The sequence below is a fragment of the Gallinula chloropus genome, assembly GCF_964237585.1.
Source record: "Gallinula chloropus genome assembly, chromosome: 8".
In the NCBI taxonomy this organism is placed as follows: Eukaryota; Metazoa; Chordata; class Aves; order Gruiformes; family Rallidae; genus Gallinula; species Gallinula chloropus.
Genome location: NC_140093.1, coordinates 7874681 through 7899732, shown reverse-complemented (window position 1 = coordinate 7899732; position 25052 = coordinate 7874681). Strand labels below are relative to the sequence as shown.

General features: G+C 39.8%; 1 protein-coding gene across 1 annotated transcript; it reads right to left on the bottom strand.

The window, feature by feature from the left end:
* Positions 1–6500: 6500 nt before the first annotated feature.
* On the bottom strand, positions 6501–24708 carry DIPK2A (divergent protein kinase domain 2A; the record flags this gene model as incomplete). Its single annotated transcript, XM_084267321.1, has 3 exons — positions 6501–7348; positions 9857–10160; positions 24055–24708. 3 exons carry the CDS (start codon positions 24706–24708, stop codon positions 7017–7019), a joined length of 1290 nt encoding a protein of 429 aa, XP_084123447.1. The 3' UTR covers positions 6501–7016.
* Between the last annotated feature and the right edge of the window lie 344 nt (positions 24709–25052).

Below are 25052 nucleotides of genomic sequence, written 5' to 3'. Positions count from 1 at the left end.
AGATTCTTAACAGCACAGTCGTGTCTCATGAAGTGTAACCTCTAACTCCAGACAAGTATGGAATAAGGCATAACAAAAAAAAAAAGGTGTAACAAACATTCATCTATAAGAATATATTTTCTCCTTTTCACAAGGTTTTAGCCTTAAGGTGGGGTTACGGATACCCCAACACACAAGATTATTCTCATATGCCCAAACTCCAGGCATTGACAGGAAAAGCCCACCTCAGTTCTGCATGTGGTCAGTGACAGAGATGGGATGTGTTGGTTGCAGTTCACAATTTCTGTGATGGGCTCTGTGGAGAACCCCTGGATATCTACAACTCAGAGTCCCAAACCCCCTACATTACTGACAAAACATCTAGAACTATTGCAAGACTAGTATTCCAAAGAGAGACAACATAAACACCTTTGTAATTAACAAAACAATCCATAACCCCAGTTCCTTGTCATACAAACACAACAGTGGCATATAATCTCAATTATTATATTAGAAATCAAAAACTTAAGAATTACGTAAGAGTAGATAGATCGTTCGTGTGTCCAAAAATAATAGCTGCTTATAGATTAACACCAGTGCAAGATCAATTTTTAGGTACTTAGGACAGATCTGCTGCCCCAAATGAATTAGGTTAAGACAATGAAGCAGGGAAATGAGGTTATTGGACTTTACACAAGTAAAACACTTCCATTAAAACATCATTCTTAGCTGAGAACTTGCAGTTCAATTGGAATTTTGCAGTAGCTGCTTAAACTATACATACATGTGCACATATGTATATACATGTGTAGATACACAAATATACGTGACAGTTTTATAAGTTAAATTTGTGCATATACACGTGTTTGTATGCACAGATAAAATTTGAATATGAAATCCACAAAATTAATAGCTAAATAATGTATAAACATAAGACCTCAGAGGAAGTTCAGTCAGTGCAGGATGCTCCCACTGCACACTGAAGGGCCCATTTAGGGTCCAGGTTTATATTAGCATTTTGTTCCAGAGAACCAAGGCAGATTTGAAGTGAATCCCTCAACCAGCTTCCCAGTTCCAGGTGTTGGATTTGTTGCAGAGGAGTGCTGATACAAGTGAACCGGGTTCCTTGCAGACAAAACTGAGCCAGAAGCACTTACCCATGTGCACTCCAAATGTCTTCCAAGCCCCAAGAGATACACGCAAGTTCAAACCGCTAATTGAGCATGAATGTACCTGCAGGCATTCCGTCAGGGAGGCAAACCTTCCTTTAGGCTGCAGCAGAAGCCTGGGCACACGCAGAGTGAAGATGTAGAGGTTTTGGCAACAATGCCAGAGTCTGCCAAGCAGCTCCTATGGCACTGCTGGGAAAGAATGGCCACGCTGCACATGGGGAAAAACTAGGACTGACCAAGTCTTCTGTTTTCTTCCTGTTGTACATGCTGTTGAACTGTCTGGATAATGCAGGCATTGCATGATAAGCATTTGCAAAAGCAAAGAATTTCTACAAAACTGATTAAAAAAAAAGCTTTCCAGCAACGTATGTATTTGGTGCCAGGGCAGCCGTACATCACAGCAAGTGTATGCTGTATCAAACGAGGTGTCTGCCTGTGCTCTTGTAGCATAGCACAATTTTTCACATTTTAAACAGTGAACACAACCATGCTTCCATTGGCCAGTTTCTTTTCACCCAGTCCCCACTTTCCTAAAAGGATTCAGGAATGATATGACCCTAAACCTTTGTTTTAATTGCCAATTAAGGAAAAAAATACAATGTTAGTAGAAAGCAAATTCAATCTACTTATACTTAATTGCACTTAATGATTATGCTGAAAATAAGCAATATAAAAAGATGATAAGTTAGACATAATTTAATATCACAAACATACATAGTTTTACTATTTCCAGGGACAAAATATCACCTGTTTGAACAAAGACCTTAAGAGAAGTTTTATATTAAAGTTTTTTCTAATGCCTTTGGGAAAAAAGCCCAAAGCACTATAGCATTAGAAACAGTGACATGAAATAGCTGATAGTATCAGCAAAAAAAGACTGGGGAGAACTGTAGCAGTATATACAGCTGAGTAAGACTGGAAGGTGAACAGCTGAAGGGACAGCTATTAAACCACTTTTATCTTGTCAAGTTCCCCTCCTCTGTAAACTGGGAAGATTTAAAACAAAACAAACCCAGCAAAAACAAACACAACCAATAGCATGTACAGGGCTGTGTTCTGAGAAAGAAACTTAGTTTTCCACTCTTGGTCCAGTCTGATCTTCCTCCAAAGCAAACAATGGGGCAGTTGTCAGACTGTCCACTTGTACAGCTTTCATAAAACAGCAAACAAATTAAATCTACACATTGTTTGAAAAAAAATGCATTGATTAACACTCCATGTTAGAACTGGATAGGAAGTGGGAGAGGAGTCTCAAGAAACCAAACCCGAAAGCATGCGCTGCCGTATTGGTGCCGTTTTGTGCACCCACTGCACAAACATTCCCTGCTGGCTCCCTGAGTGTGCTGCGCCAGCTGCTGCTGAAGAGCGAGCCCCTCAAAGCCAGCCAGTCACACAAGCTGTTGACAACTACATCTGCTTTCTGCCAGAGCTCTACATTTACCCTTCGGAAAGCAAGCACAGGCGTGTTAACGTCACCCATCTCAACATTCAGTTTCTAAAATGAATAGCTAAATAACAACTAGAACTGCTCTTGATCCTCTATAAGAAAGGAAATAATTAGGCCTGTTATTGGTATACTAATTTTCTACTGTGAGGCACTGAAGTTAAAGTTCTAAATATTTCCAATTTTTTTATCATTATTTCTTTGTGTTGTCTCCAGATGGAGGTGGGCTCTTCTTCCCTCAGTGAAACTGCAAGTTAAACTGCAACAGTACGAAAGTTTTTTAATATATGAAACTACCATAAATCCCAACAAAATAAAACATCTTTTCTCTTTCTCCTAAGGTGCAGGTGACATAGATGCACACTGAGCAACACAGCGAGATAAGAACTTTCAAGTCAAAATTTAACTGCATTAATGGCTGGCAGCTATGAAATCAGCTGCTCAACTATTTTGAGGAGTTCAGAATTATTTTTGGAGGGACAAAAAAGCACAAAATACAAATGCACTATATTTTGAGGCACTATTTGGAGACCAAGGGCACATTAAATGGATGTACTAAGCCTCCACTGATAACATAAAAAGCTAGAAACTGTAGTAGAAGTTAAGCATACACAAAAGCGTCACATCCAGAACAGAAAGACATGTATTAAAATTCTGACTAATAGACAAGCTATTTGAAACTCTGACCTAAAAAAAAAAAAAGCTCTTTTTTCTATCTGAACACAGACTGTATATTAAACAGCCTGTTTTGCTTTGAAGTATATTCCGCTTTCACATTTCTGTTCTCAGAAGACTGGAGCTAACCCACCAAATATAAGAAATAGCCTTAGATATTTTTTCTTTTAAAGTCAGACCTTTCCTGCTCTGACCTGAACACACAAGCCAGTATTCCTGTCAAATGTTCATTAGTAATGCTCCTTAAATTGGTCTAGCTTTTGAACCACGCAAACCAGGTATATTCTCACACTTCCAGCGTGGCAACAACAGACTCATCTGCTGCCAAAACAAGACACTCTACAAAGACATCCAGCACCCACAGGGCCTTTCTGCATCTAGCAAGAACTCATTAGTGTAGTGTACAGTACAAGTCAGGCTTCCAAAGTCTTTTGCCTGGAAGACTAGAGAGATGTGTTCCTAAAACTCAGTGTGAAATATAAAAAGAATCTGATGCTTAGAAGTACCCCAGGCAAACCGACACTTGTCAGATCTGGAGAGTCACATTAAAAAAAAAAAAAAAAAAGAAAAGAAAAAAAAAGACATATCAGCATCGTAAAAATTTCTTTGAAACACTGAAAAATGAAACTAGAAGATAAAGATCTATTGAAACTAGTTGTACACCTTTGAACATGATATGGAGGTAAGGAAACAAAACAAAACGAAAACACTGGCAGACATTTAAAGTAGAAGTAACAGTGATGCTAATGATGAGTGAAGTAGTCAGATTAAGGCTATCAAATAAATTAACAGATCTGTATATTGCAGCTTCAACAGAAGAAAGTAGGTGAAACCAAGACTAATGAAGTTTACATTTGATGGACTAGATTTTTAAAGGCTTGGGAAGACTGTGGGGAAGAAAGAAACCAGGAGGAACTTCCAAAGCAGTTTAGGCAGGCTGTGCACCAAATCTTTGAAATGAGAAATACACTTACTTAAAGGAGCATTCTCTGATACTCATGACAGAAGCATTTCAGAGATTTTGTAGTCAAATCCATCCTCATTTCCAAATCACAGGTTCCAGAAACATAGGAGAGGGGAAAAAGTTCTTTATCTGTGACTTTTCAAAATGGTGCATTCTACAACACTACAAAAACTAGTTCTATGTATATTTTAATGCATCCTAGACTAAGTCAATCTTAAAAGACTTAGTTTTCTTAATCTTAAAAGACTGACTGGTTTGAAAATTAATATCTGAGATGAGGTTCATAAAGTATTCTTTATTAATATCATTAGAAGTTGCAGAAACAACTTTCTTGTAATATAAAGGCACAGGGAGACATTTTTGATAAAATATTCCAAACAAACAGTAACTTACAGTACAAAAGGACAATTGTAATGCACATACAAACCCCAAACATCTCATTCAAAAAATATTTAACTGTGTTCATCAATAATAATGGGAAATGACTAAAAATATAAACTGTTATTGTACAATAAATATCTGATAGGTGCAAACAGAACAAGATTTATTGCTCTCCACAATGTTTTCCCTGTAGTGTATGTGGGTTTTCTTAAAGTTCCAAATTCCTTTTATAATCAACTTTAGTAACTTATTTCTGAGGGAACTAAACCCCAAACCAAATCTGACAGGACATTCTGACAGTTACAAAACTGCCTCAAGTGGTAACCAGAACAGTGTTTGTTTCTTTTAGACTTTAACAATCATACTCCACTCGCTCACTGGGAAGTGTGGTAGATGTTTAAAAATCAACTTTAGTGATACATCAAGGCTTTTATGGTAGGGTAGTATTACCTAGTCTGAAAGTCAGTCTATTTTCTTCAAATAAGTGGATTCTATGATGAAAAATAACATGAACCTTCCCTGACAGCTTGTGCTACAGCAAGCATGTAAAACCATTTGTCAAATGAGGGGAAGGGACACATTACAAATAAAAACTGCATTGGGCATTCTAACTTCATAAAATAAGACAAGGGATTGGGAGCAAGTTAGGACTACACAGGCAAAGAAAACTTAAAGTGAGAATTTCAAATGCTACAATATCCTTAATTTAGTAATGTAAAATAAAAACCCCCAACCTTCTGCATTTTTATACGGCTCCACTTTCTGAGCTTTGAGACAGAAGGGCCAGTCAGTGAGTTTGCCACTTCCCTCACCTTGCATCGCAGCCATTTGGTAAAGCAACAGCTTCCATCAGCTTTCTGATGCAGTAGAGGCATACTATTGCCATACTGATGCAGAGAGGCATACTAACTCTGCTCTGCAAAGAAGCACATCCTACCTTGCTCAGATTTCTTTTTAGCTTGTATGAAATATTGTTTCATACATGCATTTAAATATTAGTTCCCTTCATTACTGTTACAAGCAGTAACATGCATACATTTTCTAAGACTATCTTTTTAAGAATAAGACTTCAGGAAAATGAAGCACTGTAGTAGTTGTAAAAAGTGTAATTTAGAAGAACAACTCCAGATTTACAGAAACCTCAGCAAGTCAATTTTAACAGCACTGGGAAGAGTCAAAATTAGTTCAAGAAAAGGTGTCTAAAGTGAATACAACTTAAACAATGTAGCTGCTAAACCAGAAGATGAATATTCAGTAAACTCCATTACACTTGAATTAGACAGAGTTGGGAACGATGTAAAACAATCTGCTAACTTTGTAGACATTATTTTTCAAACTAGGGTTTTTTTCCTAGTGTAAGCACATTGTTTTAGAACTTCTTCCAAGAGTAACCAAGGACCGGTGAAATATGAATTTTGAGAATAATTAGCTTCACTGTGGTACAACATTCTTTACTATTTGTTTAGTAACTAATAAATAAAACCATTTTTCTTTGGCTTAACTACACTGGACTAGTGAATTTTTACTTTTAGTCAAGCTTCTATCCCCAATTTAAATTAACACAGATCTTTTTATTGTCACCTCTCTCAAATTCTCAAATTATCTCAGTTAAAACTTAGAGTTTGCTCATACCATGATTTTCTGCTAAATGGTCATGTGTATATACCATCATGAAGGGTAAAAGGTTTGTACAATAATTACATTAAGTGATAACTTCCAATGGTAGAACTACAAACGACATATTAATGGTAGTTCAAAGGACATTTATGATCTTAAAAAAACTACACAATGTCTAAACATAGTAAAATACAGTGTAAAACCCCTTAAAATTAGACAGTAAACGTGGGAATCCTGCACTCACAGTAGGAATGTACTGCACAGCATCAACATGAAAGCCCGTTAAGTTTGAAACAATGCAGACAGCTAGATTTACCTGGATGCAAATGCCACTTCAGGGTGTTTAAACAAACACAAAAATGAGACATTGATGTCAGGAAAAAGGCCTCTAAAACAGACCATCAGTCTAACTTGACTTTCCAAGTAAGAACATCAGCTTCACAGAACTGTGACACTAATGCAGTTTTATGTAAAGTACCCTTTGACACACAAGCTGTCAATCAAGCTATCACAGTCTTTTTTGACCTACTCCCTTTTAAATAGTTAGGGAGCAGACTCAATAGTAGCTCAAGTTTTAATTCATTAAGTACCTTGTCTGTTTGCAAAGGAACATAACAACACCATAAAACTCTGTTTTTATGGTATTTAGAAAACCGATAAACTAGTTTCTTTTTTTTTTTTTTTTCTTTTTTTCTCCTTTTAATGCACAAGTTCAAAACTTCATTTTGGATGCATCTCTGCAATAGTGTTTTAGTCAGTGTTGCCCAAGTTTTTCCACTGTGGACTACCTCACATTGTTACTCAGTTGTGCAAGGTATTCCCGCAGTTCTTTAGCGGCCTGGAATCTACCGTATCGCTTCTTTGGGTTGGCACACTCATCCAGCAAGGCCTCGAGGCGGCCGTCTTTGGCGATTTCAGCTGGGGGGTCATGAAGTAGCCCTCCCGAAGTGCCACGCCACGTGGCATGTCTTGATAAAAGGTTCTGACAAACAGCATAGTAATTGTGGTCCACAGTGACACGAGCACAAAGAATCTCTTTTGAGAAGGACAGGCAAGCTTCTTTGTCGCAGTCATCGAATTTGCTTTCATACCATACATCCCAGTTTTCAGGTTTATCTGTGAAATATAAGGGGACAGTAAGAAGAGTGAGAGAGGGGAGAAAAGAGCGTATGCGTGTCTGAACGCAATCAGAACTCAATACACAGCAAACTGGTAATGTTTAAGCTATACACCAACTTTCATGTCTTACATCTTCTAGTCTAAGATTGTATCTGACAATTTCTATATCCTTCTGCTGAAATGGCCCTGCCAATACAACAAATAAGGGAAAGAAACAAAGAGGGTAAAATAGAAAGCAAATTGAGGGAAGCAGAACAAACAGCACATCCCCAGACAAAAAAAATGGGGTGCATACAAGTACAAGAGAATGATCTACAGCCCAAGCTGAGAGAAAAACAAACAGGCAACACAGATTTGGTTTCTTCACTTGCCCTGGGAAGTAGCACTGGAAAGTGCTCTACCAAAGGAAAAAAAAAAGAAAAATTGTAAAGTAATTGCCATAAACTTCCAAAACATTTTCTTCCAACCTCTTACTTTAGACATGGTAGTAACTCAAAAGTGTGTATAAAAAAACCAACAGAGACATTACATATAATGTTTAACGAAAGAAAAAAATAAATCAAAAAACCAAATGGTATTTATATATATGTATATACACCTCCTTATATATATTTTAAAAGTTAATAAAATTTGAAGGTGTAACTGGTGGCCTTATCACAAGGCATTCATTAACTTAAAAACCCTGATTTACAGAAAATACCTTGTGGAATAATATGTAGGTTACTAACTGTGAGATCTCTTGATCTAATACTTCATGTTAGAAAACTTTCATCTCAAGTTTCTAGGTAACTGCCAGCTTAGAGGCAAAGCCCTTATCATGGAGTCTGAAAACTGTGATGTAAAAAGAAAAGGTATCTGGTTTTGGTAGTCTCTGAGGTGACTACTGGTCTACTTACTTATGGTGCACTGCAAGCCAGCCAGGTGTGGGGGGAGCATACTAAAGGATGAATAGCAGATTCAAAATGGACAAAAAGCAACAAAGGAGAATGGGGGGAAAAAAGGACTTCAGCAAACTCAAATATAGCCTACACAGAGTATAATCAGATATTACAGTACAAGGCAATTGGACATAATGTACATATTCAAATATCTAAACAGGCATATTAATCACTCTAGACAGAGATTGTTTAATGAAACTTGCCAGAAGATTAATGAAATCGGTATTAAATGTCAAGTTTATATAAAGACTGAGAGCTTTCTTGTGTCCTCATTTGTTTTGTGCTCCTGATTAATTGTTAGATTACAAATCATGCAGCAAAATCATAGTTAGATCCAAATTAGCCTGAGAACTATAGAGAACAGATGTAAGCGTGACACTTCCAGCATTCAGCTTCTTCAGGACAGTAGTTGCTCCTGTTCCAGCTTTTCCAGAGTTCATTTGGTCGTTTTTGTGACTGAGCAATTAGAACACGCTACAAGAGCCTATCTGAAGTAGTATTATTTTAAAGGTTAATAGTGTGGAAAAAGAAGAAAAAAGAAGAATAAAAGTTTATTTCTGTAGCCCATAATTACTGAAGTAATTGTCCTGGCTATCCCAATCATTAAAATGTTTTCTTGGTGGGCTCAGGTAATTTTAATTGAAGGTCCATAAGAATGTATAATAAATCTAATAGAACAAAAATTAAAAAAACAAAACCAAAAAACCCACACCCCTCAAAAAGCCCCCCAAAACATACTTCCCTGTAGAAAAGCATGTAGATAGAAAATACAGCCTCAAAGCTAATTCAGCAGCAAACTGGAATCACTTGGCCTACTGCCATGAACTTCTGCAGAACCTGAGTTTCATGTTCAATGCCTGTAGCCCTTAGGTCTCTCAGTTTTCCTTCTAAGCTCAAAAGGAACATAAACCCACGTAACGCCACTTTGTCAAACATCTCTCCTGCTGCCACTGCTTTCAGCTTTTACAGCTGACAGAAAGATGAACCAATTTTCATTATTCCCATTTGGAAACAGCACTAAAATTACCCATTCCTGATGTTCCATTATTATGGAGCACCTACCTGAACAACCGACCCAGAGGCAGGCTATGTAACTAAGGCAAAGCAAGCAGTGAGACTGTCTTGTCATTCACAGAAAACAGGAGTCCAAGAGTTGCATCCTTACAGTCATCTGGAACCAACGAAAAGGACTCTCTCTCTTTTAGCTAAATCAGGCAGTCAGGCAGGCAGCCAGGCAGGCAGCATGCCTCTATCTGTCTGTCCAGCTGTACAAACCCATCCAATGTTCAAGCCCTTTCCCTCCCACCCTATCTCTCCATTTAAGCAGGATATGTAAATGTAAATCAAGTTCAGGTAAGATCAACCCTTCATAAAATTGAAAAATTGGTCAAGTTAATTAGTAGTCTAATTGCAGAAGAAAGCTAATTAGTTTATTAATTAGCAGTCTAGTTGTAAAGCCAACACAATGGGTAGTTAGCAACTACAGATACTTTAAACATAGTGCTTGCAGAGAAAGAAAGAAAGAAGCAACAGACACAGGGTGAGGGGAGAGAAAGATGATACTTACTCTGTCTGATTAACCTTTTGTCTGCTACCAGAACGTTTTCTGCATCTACAATGATAACTTTCCCATCTCTTGGTCCAACTGCAAAGTTGTCAAAACTGACATCAAGGAGGTAGAGTGCAAATTCAAAGTCATTATTTGTCAGCTGCTCAGCTATCTCCATCAGTTGCCAGGCCAGATCCACTCGTTTCTCCCATGGTGCGTTGAAGTAGCTCCACAGCTCCTCTCCCACGTAATTGACAGCCACCATTCTTCCGCAGGCTCCCAAGTACTTTGCGAAGGGCCAACCCTCATCAGATGGAAAACTCTGCATACAAAGAGATTTTTTTAAACTTTCATTAATAGAATACAGCTTATACTGTAAGGCTCTTCATTAGAATTTAGGAGAGACACCTGTAAAAACCCATCAATGCCACATTCCAATACACTTCTAAGTTTTGAAGAGAAAGAAGAAAACCCACCACATATATTTACGTGAGCAAGAGGCCCTGTGGGAACACTAAAGGCAAAGAGTCAGAGGACCTGAGATAATATACAACCCACATCTAGCTTTCCATACAGTCCATATACACACACATACATATTCTCATACACAATTCTACCAGCCATCTCTCTCTATTGGTATTTTATACACATCTGTTGTACTAATGCAAGCATACTCCCCACAAAGGTAATTTTGCATCTGGTATTTTTTTTTAATTGAAACATTTCTTTTTTAATAACCTCAAGAAAAAAAATAAAAAGCAACACCTCCTTTCTCCCCACCATCCCCTTCTTTCCCAGTTGACTGGATTCCTTTGAGGATCCTCTCACTTGAAAATCTTTCACAGGAAGGATTACAGAACAGATTAAAGTATATAAGAAAGCTTTAGGTTTGTTATGCATCTAATACTCCTTAACAATCTATTTCTATGAACTGTTACATACATACTTGGTGTGTTTATTACGCACTGCCACATAACATTTTTGTCTCCAGTAGTACTTTTCTTGGAAACTAACACAGTAATAACATTCAAGAAATATAGAAAGAACCAAACTCAAAAAAATGTACAATCCAAAACCACACCAGCATATTTTTCCTACTTCAGTTGTGCTGAACGTACCCTCAGACTTCAACATGAGAAGCATTTAAAAGCTATCCTCAGTACTACACATCAGGAAGAAACCACAGAAATATGAAATTAAGAATCACTAAATACACAGAAATTAGCACACTCTGAGAATAGAATGAAAACTAATTTTAATAATTAGGATATATCGCTGTGTGTACACACTCCTTCCCCCCATGCACTACCAGAAGCAAGTCATCCTCAATTCTGCAATGATGATATAGCAAAGGTTTTACCACCTTTGGGTTGAATGGCACAGTGGGTTTCAGTGAATGAAGATTTACACCTCCTAGAATCCATGATGGCAGAAAAACAATTGAAGTGAATCGATAAGAGAGACACTGGAAGGAAACACATGGTGCTTCCTTCATTCAATTCACACACTGTGACTTCAAATTCAGTATTAAAAAAGCCCTCAAAAACCAAAATAAATCTACTTAGATCACAATAGTCAATAATGTAAATCACCAATACCCACTCCAACCTTTACTCACAAAACTTGCTTGCATATTTCAGAAGTTGTTTTCTTTGTAAATATGCTGTCATGGCAGGAACTTTCACTAGAAAGCCTGTTAATCGCCCTCCGACCCAAGAAGTCATTGGATCACTGAATCTTCGAGCAGTATCCAAAAGGAAAATGCTTGTATTTGTCTCCTCTACCTTTTAAAAGGCACTGCTAGGAAACACACAAGAAGGAAAAGCAAAACAGGAACACTTGCTCAGCACTGCAACAATGGATTCTCTTGGTTATCGTATTCTGGGGATGTCACAGCAGCTGTACATTTCAGGAGGTGAAATCCAAAGCCCCATGAAGAGATTGTCTCCATCCACTACGTTACTTCACCACATTTTAGTTACAATATTTTAAAGTATAAATCCTAATAATGAAAAGGTTTACTGAAGCACATCAAAGCCTCCCCTATGAATGGGCTACATGAGGGCTTCCATGGTACAACTTCTCCCAGCAATTCACAGGCAGCAACAATTCCTCTCACCCATTCCAAATCATTATCTGAAGAAGTACAAAACTACACAGAGGAGACCAGGAAAAAGGAACAGTTACTATCAAAAGGCTGCAGTTTCTACACACACACACACACCCCCCTCAAAAAAAAAAAAAAAAAAGGTGAGAAAGAGGTCTGGACATTCCTTTCCCCTTTCCCCTTTCCACTTTTCTGCCACTGATATTGGTGACTGTCACTCTCACACTCTCACTTCACATCTCCAGCCCAGAAACCTCATTCCATCTTCCTATAGCCTGCTCATTTCCACCCTTCCACAGGCCTTTCAGACACATAGAAGACTCAGACATGAAGTTTCTGCTCTAGAAAAATCTATGCTAAGTGACTCACAGCCCACCCCTGTTTTCATGTCAAGTAAGGTTTGCTTATAAATCTTACTCCAAATATATACTTGTCAAATAAGAAAGAATCAATGTATTTGTGATCACATGGTAGGGGAGGACCTGAAGTGTTTAATCCTCCAGCATAAAGGCAGCCTTTACTAAATTTTTATCTTCATACATTAATAACAGAAAAGCTTAAGGCAAGTATTATTACCAAATCCATGAGACAGAGGGTAGCATCAGAGCATGCAGGATTAGCATTTCAAGATTTCCATTACAAATACAAGCTTTATGATGGTAGGACATCTTGTTTAGTGTTACCTAGTTCCTCTCATCAAGAAGGTGATGAGCCTTCTAGTTTGCACAAATGAAAAATTCCCACTTTTACATTTAATTGGCTTTTCTTAAAGGGCATGATTTAAAAGTCATTAAACTACTTTTGTCTCATATAATTAAAGCATTTAATAAAATGTTATGGGGGCCCTAATTGAGCCAGTACCTAAAATTAAGGCTGAGCACCAGGTTAACTTGTCCCGAGCTTCCAGCAGTCCTTGCTCAGAACACTTAAGCAAGTTGCAATTTGTTCATTTACAGGTTTGAGATCATTTAATATTTTGAATACAATTTTGAGACAGTAAAAATAACCATTTATTTATGTGTTAACGCTATTTGATAATTGGATCCTACTGGAAGCTGAGCATTCATCTCAGGCTATTCTGGTTCGACATGTCCTCCACGGCATTTTCAAGGTCTCTTCAAAGTTTATACATAACTAACCTTGTCTTTAAGGTACATGAGCAAAAATTAACATAATTAATATATATCATTGACATAGTTTGCCATCTTCGTGGCAAAAGCCATTAAGCTAACCTCTAACAGAGCAAGCACAGAAGACAATTTCCCATTGCTACAGACCTTTTTTGGTTGGTCAAAAGGACATCAGACCCATTAGTAACAGAAGAGGTTCAAGGTTTTTGAGGTGCCTAAGTATCTGGACTTCCACTCTATTTTGATCTATTGATCTACCCACACTGGCAAATCTGGTGATGAAAAAAACCCAAGGCTGAATTTGATCTTTTTGAGACCAGTTTGGTATCTTCAAGCTGGGCTACTGTGTGACTGAACAGAAGTAAACCTCTCTAATTAAATCTGCTGTGCAAGAAGGATGACGTTATCCGGTCTTCAACTTTTTAGTGAATATGGTGAGTACAGGCAAGTATCCACTGCTTCAAGGGCAAGCAACACATTCCACAGTTAGGAAGGTGGATGGGTTTGTTGGCATTTTTTTGCTTGTTTTGTGGTTAACAAAATAACCTTCTAACAAATGGGAGTTTGTGGCAATTCAGTGTTCCTTGCTTATTCTACAAACAGATCAAAATATTGAAAACTCATGCCTGTGGCATCAATAAGCACCACCAAAATGAGATTTCCTGTACATTTATCATTCAATCCTGGATCAAAACAAACCAATACATAAATGGCTGCTGTCCATCAAATTAAATGAATTACTTACAAAAGAACACAACGTTTCACTGAAAAAGAAGCAGGCAGGAGTTGGTGCCACAGCATTACCTCCACACAACTCTGGGCAAGCAAAATTTTTTTATTCCAGTGAGAGGGATCATGAGGTATATGGAAAAATTCAGAACACTGCCTACCAGTATCTATCAGGAAAAAGCCACACTGTTTAGTATTGGGGAAGTCTGAACACGTGTACCTATCAGTCCTGTACCCATCCAAATCTACTTTATCCTATCATATAAACTTGAATTTGTATCTTAAAAATGAGAAAAATTTACTTGCTTATATTTTCTGATAAATACAGGTTAACTGATTTCACCAACTGTGCATAACATTTTCATAATCCTGCATTTTATCAGCACTTGATACAACACAATCAAATCACTACAGCAATGATGCCCAAATATTTTTGAGTATAATTTTGGAGCACCTCCCTACTTTTCTGCCTCTCTCCTTAGCGGTATCAGTCCTGCTCTGCTTATGCCTTTACCTCCCTTTTCAAATATCAATTCAGCCACAAACAGTTGAACCCAGCAAAAGCCATGGCACTATTGAAATGAAGGTGTCCATCCCTCCCAAGCCACCAAGCACACTCATTTCACGTCATGAAGAAAGCAAGGCAGCTGGTACTTGCTGGATTGGTGTTCAGTTGGATCAGCAGCCTGATCCAGCTCATCACAACATGTTAATACTGACAAAAGGAAGGGAAAAGGCCTGAATAGCAGAAGAGAGCAAAGGAGCTAAAAGGACCTTTGCTTTCTTTTCCAGCAGCAGCAGGGATTTATGTAATGGATTAAACCGATTTTGAAAGTACAGCGTTAGTCACAATGGTACACTGATCTCCAGAACACATCTATTATGCTTCCTGCATTACATACACTGAATTTCATTTCACACAAATTCTAGAAGCAGTTTGGTTTATTAAGAAGTGAACATCCCAAACATTACTAGCAAAATATCTCATGCCATACTGTAACACAGTTATATTTATAAATCTGTGGCAATAAGAAGATCTTTTGACAACAGGAGTGCAGGGAATCCTGCCAACATCTGCACATGTACAAACAACATCTCTGCTTTGGCTCCCTTCCAACTGGCATGTAACAGCCACATCTACACTTCATTACCCAAGTCAGTAGCCGAAGAAGGGGATAAAAATATGTGCAAGTGCCTCATTCAGCATTTTTATATTCACCCAGTGACTCTGACAAGAATATTAATTGAAGTGCAGATCTGTTGTCTCTGCAAGCACAGATTTGTAACTTTTTGTACTATTCTATTTCAAAAGCATTTTTATAGACTCAACTGCATCCAACTTGAGTTTTTTTTTCATGATTAATTAAAATTTTGGAAGCCAGTAAGACATGAACACGCATTTGTACAGTCTGCATTTGTACAGTCATTAAACGTTTTCCATTAACAACTTGCATTTAGAAACAAAAAGCTAAGTAAATAGCTGACAAAGATTTCAGATTTCTGTAGGGTAATGCATAAGGTTTTTTTTTTAATTTTTGAATTATTAGTAGCATACGTACTTAATTTTTCCACTTGAATACATTATTTGAAGACTTAAAAATGTGTGTTTGACAATTAAGTTAAAAACTAAGCTCTTGTTCAAAGCCAGAAATGGCTATCTGACAAAGGAATCTGCAATTCTGATGCGCCCACTCACATTTTATCTGTGAATATACATACAAATGCCATGGAAACCACAGGCAATTAAGGTTTTAAAAGTATTTTAAAATACAGCAATGCATGTGAAAAATTACAATCAAGCAGCTTAGTAAGTTTTCCTGCATTAAACATTGTTATATTTTTGCATTCTCTGAGAAATATGTATAGTCTTCTAATGGGAAGATGGAAAAGAGTAAATAGGACAAAAACTTCTGCTACCTCCATTCCCAGTGACACATAAATCAAAAAATATTTCAGTTGCCCTAATTAGCGTAGCTACAAGATCTCTCTCTAAGCCAACTGTGTCAAAGGGACAAAGGACACTTTGTTCCTGAAAGAATAATACTGCATTTATGTCGTCTTAAAAAATACGCTGCATTCTCAGAATAAATATTGAGAATTAATAGGGTGATTTTATCATTTCACTGGAGCATAAAACACACTATCAGTGCATTTGTCTTCCTCACTTCCATCTGTCTAAACATGAGGAGATATACAAATCTGCCACTGGTTTTCAACCTTCAGAGCTGTGAATTAGTTTGCGTAGTAAAGACTCACCAGCTTGAAGCTGATAAGGCCTATTGTAGTCGGCAGTAACACTGATCCTTTTTGAATTAAACACTTAAAAGAATATTAGTTTATCATAAACAAGCATATAATTCACCCTAATAAGTAAAAAAAAAAAACCCAACCCAAACCTGTCATCTTTGAGCTACTGTTCCACCCTACCAAACACATGCTTTTCATTTTAAAAGCTGCTCTGGAAGATTCTACAAAGATGCAACTGCTAATCTTTGTATAAAGCAAGGTTTGTCTAAAAACAAGCTGAAAAAACCCCAAAAGAAACAAAGAGCTACACCATAACTATCATGAATTTTAAACACCTATACAAAACAAAGTGGAGACTTCTCCTCCTACACCTAATGATCCTGAAGGCCTTCATGACAGAATTACCCTCTGTGATGTCTTGGCTAAAATCACCCTACTCAACCACACTTGCCCAGTCACAAAGTGCCACAGCAACTTCAGTAATGTGCTTTTCCTCAAATGAAAAAAAAATTAGTTAGCTCTCACACAGCACTGTTGATTCTTGCAGTGTAAACAGAAGTAGCACTTGTATTAGTCACCAAGGCAAATAACTAAAGCTCTGGAACCACGCAGACAGGGAGATCAGATTTTACAATCAAGCTTTTCAGATCAAAGGAGGTTAAAAAGCAGAGTCTAAAGGCAGATGCCTTCTTTTGTCAGGAACTGATCTACATTGTAGAAGATATGTATTCTAGTGAATTTGTGAATGCTAGTGAGTTCAATGAAAACAATCTCACTCTCAATTTTATGACAAATCATTTGACAATCAACTAAAACTCCCACAGAAGTTAAGCTTATACATATATATACACACAGCCTACACACACAGTGAAGAGTAGATTGCATTGAATATTCCAAATATTAGTATTCCCATTGAAACTATGTTTCTTTCATTTGTTTGACTTGTGTTCAGTTTTATGACACTTCAAGCAGCCGCTGCATACAACTCATGCCAACAAGAGGTACACATCAAGCTGAACTGACACTCTGTATGACAAAAATTCACAGACAACTCTAAATATAAAGCCACTTCAGAATTAGAAGTTGCTCAATGACTAGGTCTTTAAACACTTGAACCCTAGAAGTAGTTTCACAATTTTAGCAGAGGTATGTCATAGCTCCAAATAAATTAATGAATAATGATTCAATGTAACAACCACAGTACAGAAAACATAACATCCTATTGGTTGTTAACTGGTCAAATTACTTTGCAGTTCAGCAAAACTTGTTCAGATTAAATTGGCAACACATGAAAATGATCAACTTCTCACCAGTTACGAGCCTGGAATACATCACTATGAAGTCCTAACTGAGAAGGGCTGTTCTTATGTCTGGAAGTTAATTTGCAAAATCCAAGAGACAAAAACCTCAGTTACCAAAGCCTCAATTACTAAATTCAGGGAAGTAAAACACAGGTCCCCCTCAACATTAGACATTCCAGAAGCCAATTGACAACTTCAGTATTTCAAGACTTGGGATGTGGGGTATTGTATTTTTTTGTGTGTGTTACTGAAAGCTGTTCATGGTTACAATCTGTCGGGAGGATTTCTGCTCAAGTCTGCACAGTGATTTCACAGCAGCCTCTAGTTTATGACAGGTATTTGTCTTAATACGTAACCCACAGCACCTTCAAGAATTTCTGCAGCATTCTAAAGCATTCCTTTTACTTCTTTACTCATGTGTCATCACTTTCAGTAAGTTTCATTGGAAAGGAGGAGGAAAATAGTTTTGATCATTCAAGGAACTTAATTAAATAGGGTAATACAAGAAGTACAAGCCAGTTCTGGCCTCATATGTAAAGTACGTGTCACTGCAAAAAATAGCTCTTCCACACCCAATACAATCAAATTCGTGGAATGTTCTCATACCATGAAGCTGCTATAATTTTAATTGAATCAAAACAATTTTTCAATTCTTATTCAAAGTGAGCACAACAGAAATTCGGGTAGGGACAACAAATTTGTCTCCTTTCTCTGCAATACTTACAAGTATGTAAAACAGGAATGAAAAAAGATTCTAGTCTCACATCAACACCTGAAATTTAAATCTCTTGATCTCTGAATTATCTTGTCTACAGGTGTTAGTCAAAGAATTTGTGCAAAAAAAGAAAAGTTAAGACCTAAAAAAAACCCCAAAAAACACCATTTACCAAGGAAGCAGTATTAGACATTCCTTAATCCTCCTTTATGTTTACTGCAAAGAGAAAAAACAGTCCTGATTCATAATCATCTGCAGAAGACTACAGCAAATCTTTAAAATGGAACAACATATTAAATTGCAGATAAGAACTTCTTTATTAAAAAGCCTCAAATCAACTGGAAGTAACATGACTACGAACAACTGATCTCAACCAACTACATTTTAACTTTTTGCAGAAAGAACTGCGGAATATACTCATCATTTTAATACTCTATATACTAAATACTACTTAGTACATCAAAATGCCAGCATCTGTATGAGCCAGAACTTGTATTTAAGTCCACCAGAAGACACATGGGGTAGTGTGGATAACTGCCTCAAATCCGCTACTTGGCATTTAGCATAGCAATTATGTATCAGTAGCACCACACTAAGCAATGAAAATAGTTCAAAAGGCACCAGGCATTAAAATCCAGTAGCATTCTACCAATCTATTCAGAACTACAGAAAATAATCTAGGACTAGAGGAGTGCGTATGATAAGAAAGGAAACAGAAATCCCAGGCCAGAAAAGTTGCCCATTCAGTTCTTACCGAGTTAAGTATGGATCAGCAAAATAATTGTGCAAAGCATTTGGCTAAATTGCTACTTTGACTGAATTCAGCACAAGAAATTGTTGCAAAGAGATCACAGTTAATGTTTTAATATATGTTTACCAGATGTCTATTATTGTTCTTCCTGTAACAAAACCAAACAGAAACCCTAATGATGACATGGAGAGAAACCAGAAGAATTTTAGGTTACATGGCAACAGACTGTTCATGCAGAGTATTTATACTAGGAATAGAGATACAGCTGTTGTTTGGTTTGGTAGGATTTGGTTTGTTTGTTGGTTTTTTTTTTTCCTCCCACAAGGAATAACAATGATTAGAAGTCACGAAAAGAATGAAGTCATTAAGGTTAAGTGTTTGGGAAGCTAAATATATATCTGAGGGAAGGGCAACGATTTACACTGTCTATTAAAAACCGCCAAAATACTGCTATTTTTCATATAGGTATTGGAATTTTTCTTAGAGTCAGAAAAAGAAAAATTCATTGAGACTTAGAACTTACACATAAGATGCAAGCACTTGCCATTGTTCTTTTAAAAAGTCCCCATTTTAAACAGCTTGTTAAAAGCCACAGCTCAAGACAAAGTTGCATTAATGCACTCTGGATATAATTCACAGATACTGTCTATAGTTCAGGGGTGAGGAGGGGGGAAAGACCTTATTGCTTGCAAGCATTTTACTTACTTTTATTTTAATAACAAAGTTTGCATGCAAACTTCACATTTGCTTAGGTAACAAAGGAAATGCACTGTCATTTTAACACTGCATCTGGCAGTACCATACACCAACACAACAGCCAGAACAAAGGCAAGACAGAGTATTGCAAGACCAGCTCTAGATGTGCTTTTGTCACGACAATGAATAAAAGCTGTGTTTCGGTTTTGCTGGGACAGATGTACACTGTCTTTTCAGCCAACAGTAAAACCTTAGGGGAAATACAGCCACTTTACTGAAAACCACTATTTTCTCACCAAGAAACAATTTCTTTCTTCAGCAGCAGCGAGTTATATTGTGGTTCCCCGAACTCCCACAACAAGGAATCCTCCGGTTTGCCCTGTTTTTTGGGTGTCCTTGGTTTCTGTGTTTGTGTCAGTACAAAACTGAGAACTCTGCACAGGCCTCCATGTGTTGGACAACACACAGTTGCGTATGATGGCTCACAGCACAGCAGCTATGGTGGCACAATGACAGCAGCTCAAAACCTGTTAATAACAGCCACAGCAGCTCTAAATAGCGAATCTGGAGGCTGACAGAGATAGGTAAAGGAGGTCTACAGAAAACAAGAAGTATGTCTAAAGAAATCAAAAGAAAAGCTTCTCCAGTAGTTATTTTTTAAAAAACAAACTATAAGGTGGGTGGTTTATAAAAAGTCACAGGGTGAAGATAAATCTACTTAAATCCTTGCTGGTTCTATGAATTCTGCAAGAAGTGAATATTCACGCTGCACTCAGTCTGTAATCCAAGTTATTTTTAAACTTTTGCTGTTTCTTCACAAGGCAACTTTGGCTGACCTATCTTTGCAAGTGTTGACGCACACAGTCATCATATTCAATTATGAATCAGATGCCATGCACAAATCCTATCCTCCAGGTGACTCCTATTAAAAATACTCTGTTCTATCAAATGAGTCTGAAGGGAGCAGCAGCAAGTTTTGCTGTTGCTTTTGTCCAAGTTAACTGTTCATGTTTCTGTAAAATACTCATTTAGATGTAGCAACGTTTGATTACAGATCAGAACTATTTTACAAAAAAGAATTTGCCTTTCTTGCAGGAAAGGACAGTTAGAAAGAGAAAGAAAAAACCCAAACCTAGCAAAAGTATTTGCACTTCAATTTAAAAAATTCTTCCTTCAACACTCGCACATAAGTTGCGTCATTCAAATGCGAATTCCGGTTTTAAGATGTGAGAGAATGGAATTACTGACAAGTTTAGCAAGATTCTACAGAAGTAAAACTAGTATTTTAATACCCAGAAATGAGGTAAACTATACCGAATATTAATGCCACCGTCCTTCCATTTGCTTCATGAAGTAAAATAGCAAGAGTTCACTGAGTGTACCTATGGAACTGCTTATGAATGTGGATAAAGAAGGTTAACATGGAAGTTATAAAAAATACTGCAACTCTAGCTCCTCATTTTTAAGTAATCTATACAAAACCATGGTGGTTTGCTACTGTTCAGAGACTCGTACCAAAAGTCTATCATGCTATGGGTTAAAGCCCCACCTGAGAACTGTCAGTTGTGACAACATGCAGTTTGTAAGCAACGCCACTTTAGGAATAATCCATATTCCAAACAGGCTTCAAGCTAAAATCCCAATCTCTGTCAAAGAGTTTTATAATCCACAAACTGCTAGTAGATGATTAAAGTGAATTTTCTGTTGTAAATCAAAGATAAAGCTTTAAATTCAGTGCCTCTATATTTGACTGTTCCTGTAATTTAATTAAATAACAGGACTTTAATGCACTGAGCACTAAGAATTTAGAAGTTATCTCTGCTTCTCAACCAAAACTGTTATTCATGGCAGTGTTACAAACAATCACTGTAGTGTTTCGTGAAAAGCTCAACACACAAAGTAGCAGTACTTTTCCCTTGTGCCTTCTGGTGACAAACAGACAGCTTCAGTTAAATGCATCAAATCTTTATTTATTTATTTTAAATTAAAAGCCAATTCTTCACATGACATCAGCAGATTCCCTTTCTTGGCAGCAGCTGGTTTTTAGAACAAGCCTACAACTCGCATTCCAGTATCTGCCCTTGTCGATACTGCAGAAACCTATACCATGAGATATTTTAGGGATCTCGAGTTTGCTCTCATTAGCAAACTTCTTCAGTAGCTAGTTATCTCTTCTGGAAAGTATCTTCGTCTCTCACAATGAGTAGCACACATCTCGCTGTTGCAATAGCCACATAGCACAGATTTATCCATTCCCTACATGTTTCTAGGGTAGGGGCTGAGAACAAACTGCTGAGTAACATGTTACACAAATGACAAGAGGTCATCCCGATTGATATAATTAAGATATTTCATTCCCAACCAGGGGAAGGCATTCAAACTTCCAGGACCCATTACTGAAACTGATGAATACTCTTCTGGAGAATACATTAACTTTTAAAAGTTTTTCAACACACAAAGCTGGCCTGAAGTTCCCCAGAAATATTTTCCAGTATATGCCTATTCAACACTTACAAGACTCTGAAAAACACTTTTGATCTGATAAGAGGTGACAGACAACTTAACCACACTCCAGCATGGTAAAGGCACCTCACTGCCCACCAGTTTGACCTGCTCTGCTCTCACCAGCACCTTGGCTAAGATAACAATCACTCTGCTCACCATTAAAGTTCAAGTCCAAAGATTTTCATCTCTTCAACATATCTGCCTGACAGCCTCAGGGCTCATCCACAGCTTGTCAAGATGCTGACAGGAATTAATGCTCTTAACCAGGGCTGGCCACTGCTTTTAATCCACCCCACAACAGGAGATGCTGCAACTGTGCCAGACCCTTTGTCTGTAATGGATACATTACCCCCCCCCCTCAAATTCTAAAGAAACAGACAGCTGTTTTCCTGTCATCTAGGTATACTCAGGATGTTGGAACCAGTGTTCAAAACCAGAATTCCAAGTTGCATGAAACACAGCCAAAACAAATTGATTCTCAAAGAATTTCCAAATACACTTAGCAAATCAAAGCTGGATTGTTTTTCTTTTCTTAAGTGGGTTTTCCTTTTTCACTGTGCTCAGGAGCAGATTTATGGCAAAGCAGGACAGACATATGTACCCTAAGTCATCTGAAGCAAACTGGAAACTTTGAAAACAAAATCCAAGAGCTGCACATGGAGAGACTGAAGGACAGAAGGCATACTACCCAAAACTGTATTTTTAATTAAGCAGAGTTCATAAATGTATTCTCTGGAAATTAATCAGTAAGTGAACTGCTGGAGGGTAAAGCCTGCAGCACTGCTTTCTGAGCATTAGCTATTTCTTGGCCTCTCACCAGAGGAACAGCAGATGTTTAGAACAGTGATCATGCAGTGATGCTTTCAAATGAATGTATCTGCAAATATTCTTTTTAGCATACATGGGACAGAGGCAAGGACAGCTCAGTAGTTAAGACAAAACAATTCAGCATCCAAACTTACACACTAAAGGCACATTTGGAGTTCCCTCAGTAGTGTAAGGAGCCAAAATGCAAAGCTCCCAATCTAAGTAGATGGGCAACAGAAGCAACTGAGTGGTGCTACAGAATAAAACAGTTTGCTACGAATTTTTCACCTGAAAATTTACATGACACGTTCAAGCACAAACTTGTGGTCTGCACACATCCATGAAAAATATAAAATACGTAACTGCTGGAAAAAGACTACTGTTCATTTCTTTGTCACTCCATTGTCAGGCTGCAAAATACCTATTTCTGATTTTCACCAACAAACAAACAAAAACTGTATTTAGTTCACACAAGGCAACACAGCACAGGGGTCAGTTTTCGCAAGGAAAGCACAACGGCATTAAAGTCTCTCCCCCGCTATCTACCTACACCAGACCTCGGGAAACTCATCCCTGAACCCCCCAGAGCCGCCAGGGCATATCTGCATGGTGGGAGATGCTACGGGAGTAACGCCTGGCTGCGAGAAAGGCACAGCAAGCACCTGCCTTTCGGCGCCCCAGCCCGCCTGCTCCCCGCGGCAAGCTGCGCGCTCCGGCCGCTCGCTGCTCTGCCTGGGTGGGAAAGGCAGGACGGACGGAGCGCCAATTAACGCCTTCGGGTACAGCAGCACCGAGGAGGAAGGCAAAAGGGGAGAGCGCACCAAGTCTCTGAGGAAGAAAGAGCTGTGAGGCTGAGACAGAGAAACGCCTCCCGCCCAGAGCGGCAATGAGACCCTCTCCTCGGCCCAGCCAGCTGACATTTTTACACAGGAGTCCCTGTCAGACCTGGAGGAAAGAGGTCCCTCCCAAGCGTCTCGCCGCCCGTTCTGAGTGCGGCTTCCCAGGAACCCCGCTCTCCCCCGCGCACACACGCACAGCTGCCCGCACCCGGCGCGGTGGCCCCGCGGGGAGCGGGGGTGGGGGGGGCAGGGCCACGGCGGGCGCTCGGCCGGGACGGGGCTTCCAAGCAAGGGGCCCGCAGGTCCCTGCCCGGCGGGGAAACGGCGGGGGCGGCTGTGCAGCACCAAGGAGATGAAGGCGAGGGGCGGGCGCCGTCGGGCGCGCTTACCTGCAGCACCAGCGGCTCGGGGTTGAAGGCGAGGGTGATGAGGAGCTGCATGCGCTCCGAGTCCTTCAAGTTGCGCAGCAGGAAGCTGCCCGAGTCCTTGGTCTCGGCGTAGCGCCGGACCAGGCGGTCGAGCAGGCGCTGCGAGGGGCAGTGCACCAGGTCCGACCAGCCCTCCACGGCGTCGGGGGTGAGGAGCCGCACGTCGCCGTTGAGGCTGGCGAACTCGGTGGCGTGCAGGGCCTGGAGGAGGTCGCAGCGGCCCCTGCCGGTGGCGCGGCGGCAGATCTTGGTGTCGATGTCGGCGAGCTCCTGCGCCGAGCCGAGGCGCTTGAGGACGACGCGGCGGCTGCCCTCGCGGGGCTCCCCGTAGCGCGCGAAGTAGACGTTCTTGACGTTGAAGAAGTCGAAGAGGCGCAGGCGGCCCCAGCTCTCCAGCCGCAGCTGCCCGTTGAGGAACTTGCGGCACCAGCTGGTGCCCCAGCAGGCCGGGCACTTATTGAGCTGCAGGAAGCGCCGCTCCGACAGCTCGTTGCGCTGCAGCGAGGCCAGCAGCGAGTGCGTGTTCAGCACCAGCGCCGCCGCCAGGCTGCCCAGCACCGCCAGCTTCACGTAGCGGTACAGCCGCCCCAACTTCAGCGACACCAGACGCAGCATCGTCCCGGACCGGCCCGAGCCGGGCCGGGCCCCCCGCCCTGCCGCCGCGCTCGCTCCCCGCCCCGGCCGCGCCGCGGCTCCAGCACCAATAAACTCTCCGCCTCGCCGCTCGCCCGATAAAAGGCAGCCAAGTTACTGAGGGGACGGCGGGGAGGGGGAAGGGAGAAAGGGGGGAGAGGGGGGGAGGCGCCAGCAGCCCGCCGGCCCGGGCTGCCCCGCCCCCGGGGGAGGGGCTCCGCCGCCGCCGCCGCCGTGGCTCCCGCCGCCGCGGAGGTGGGCGCGAGCCGCCCGTCCCCCTCCGGAGGAACCGCCTCCTCGCGCTGCTGCCCCCGCCCACCCGGGGC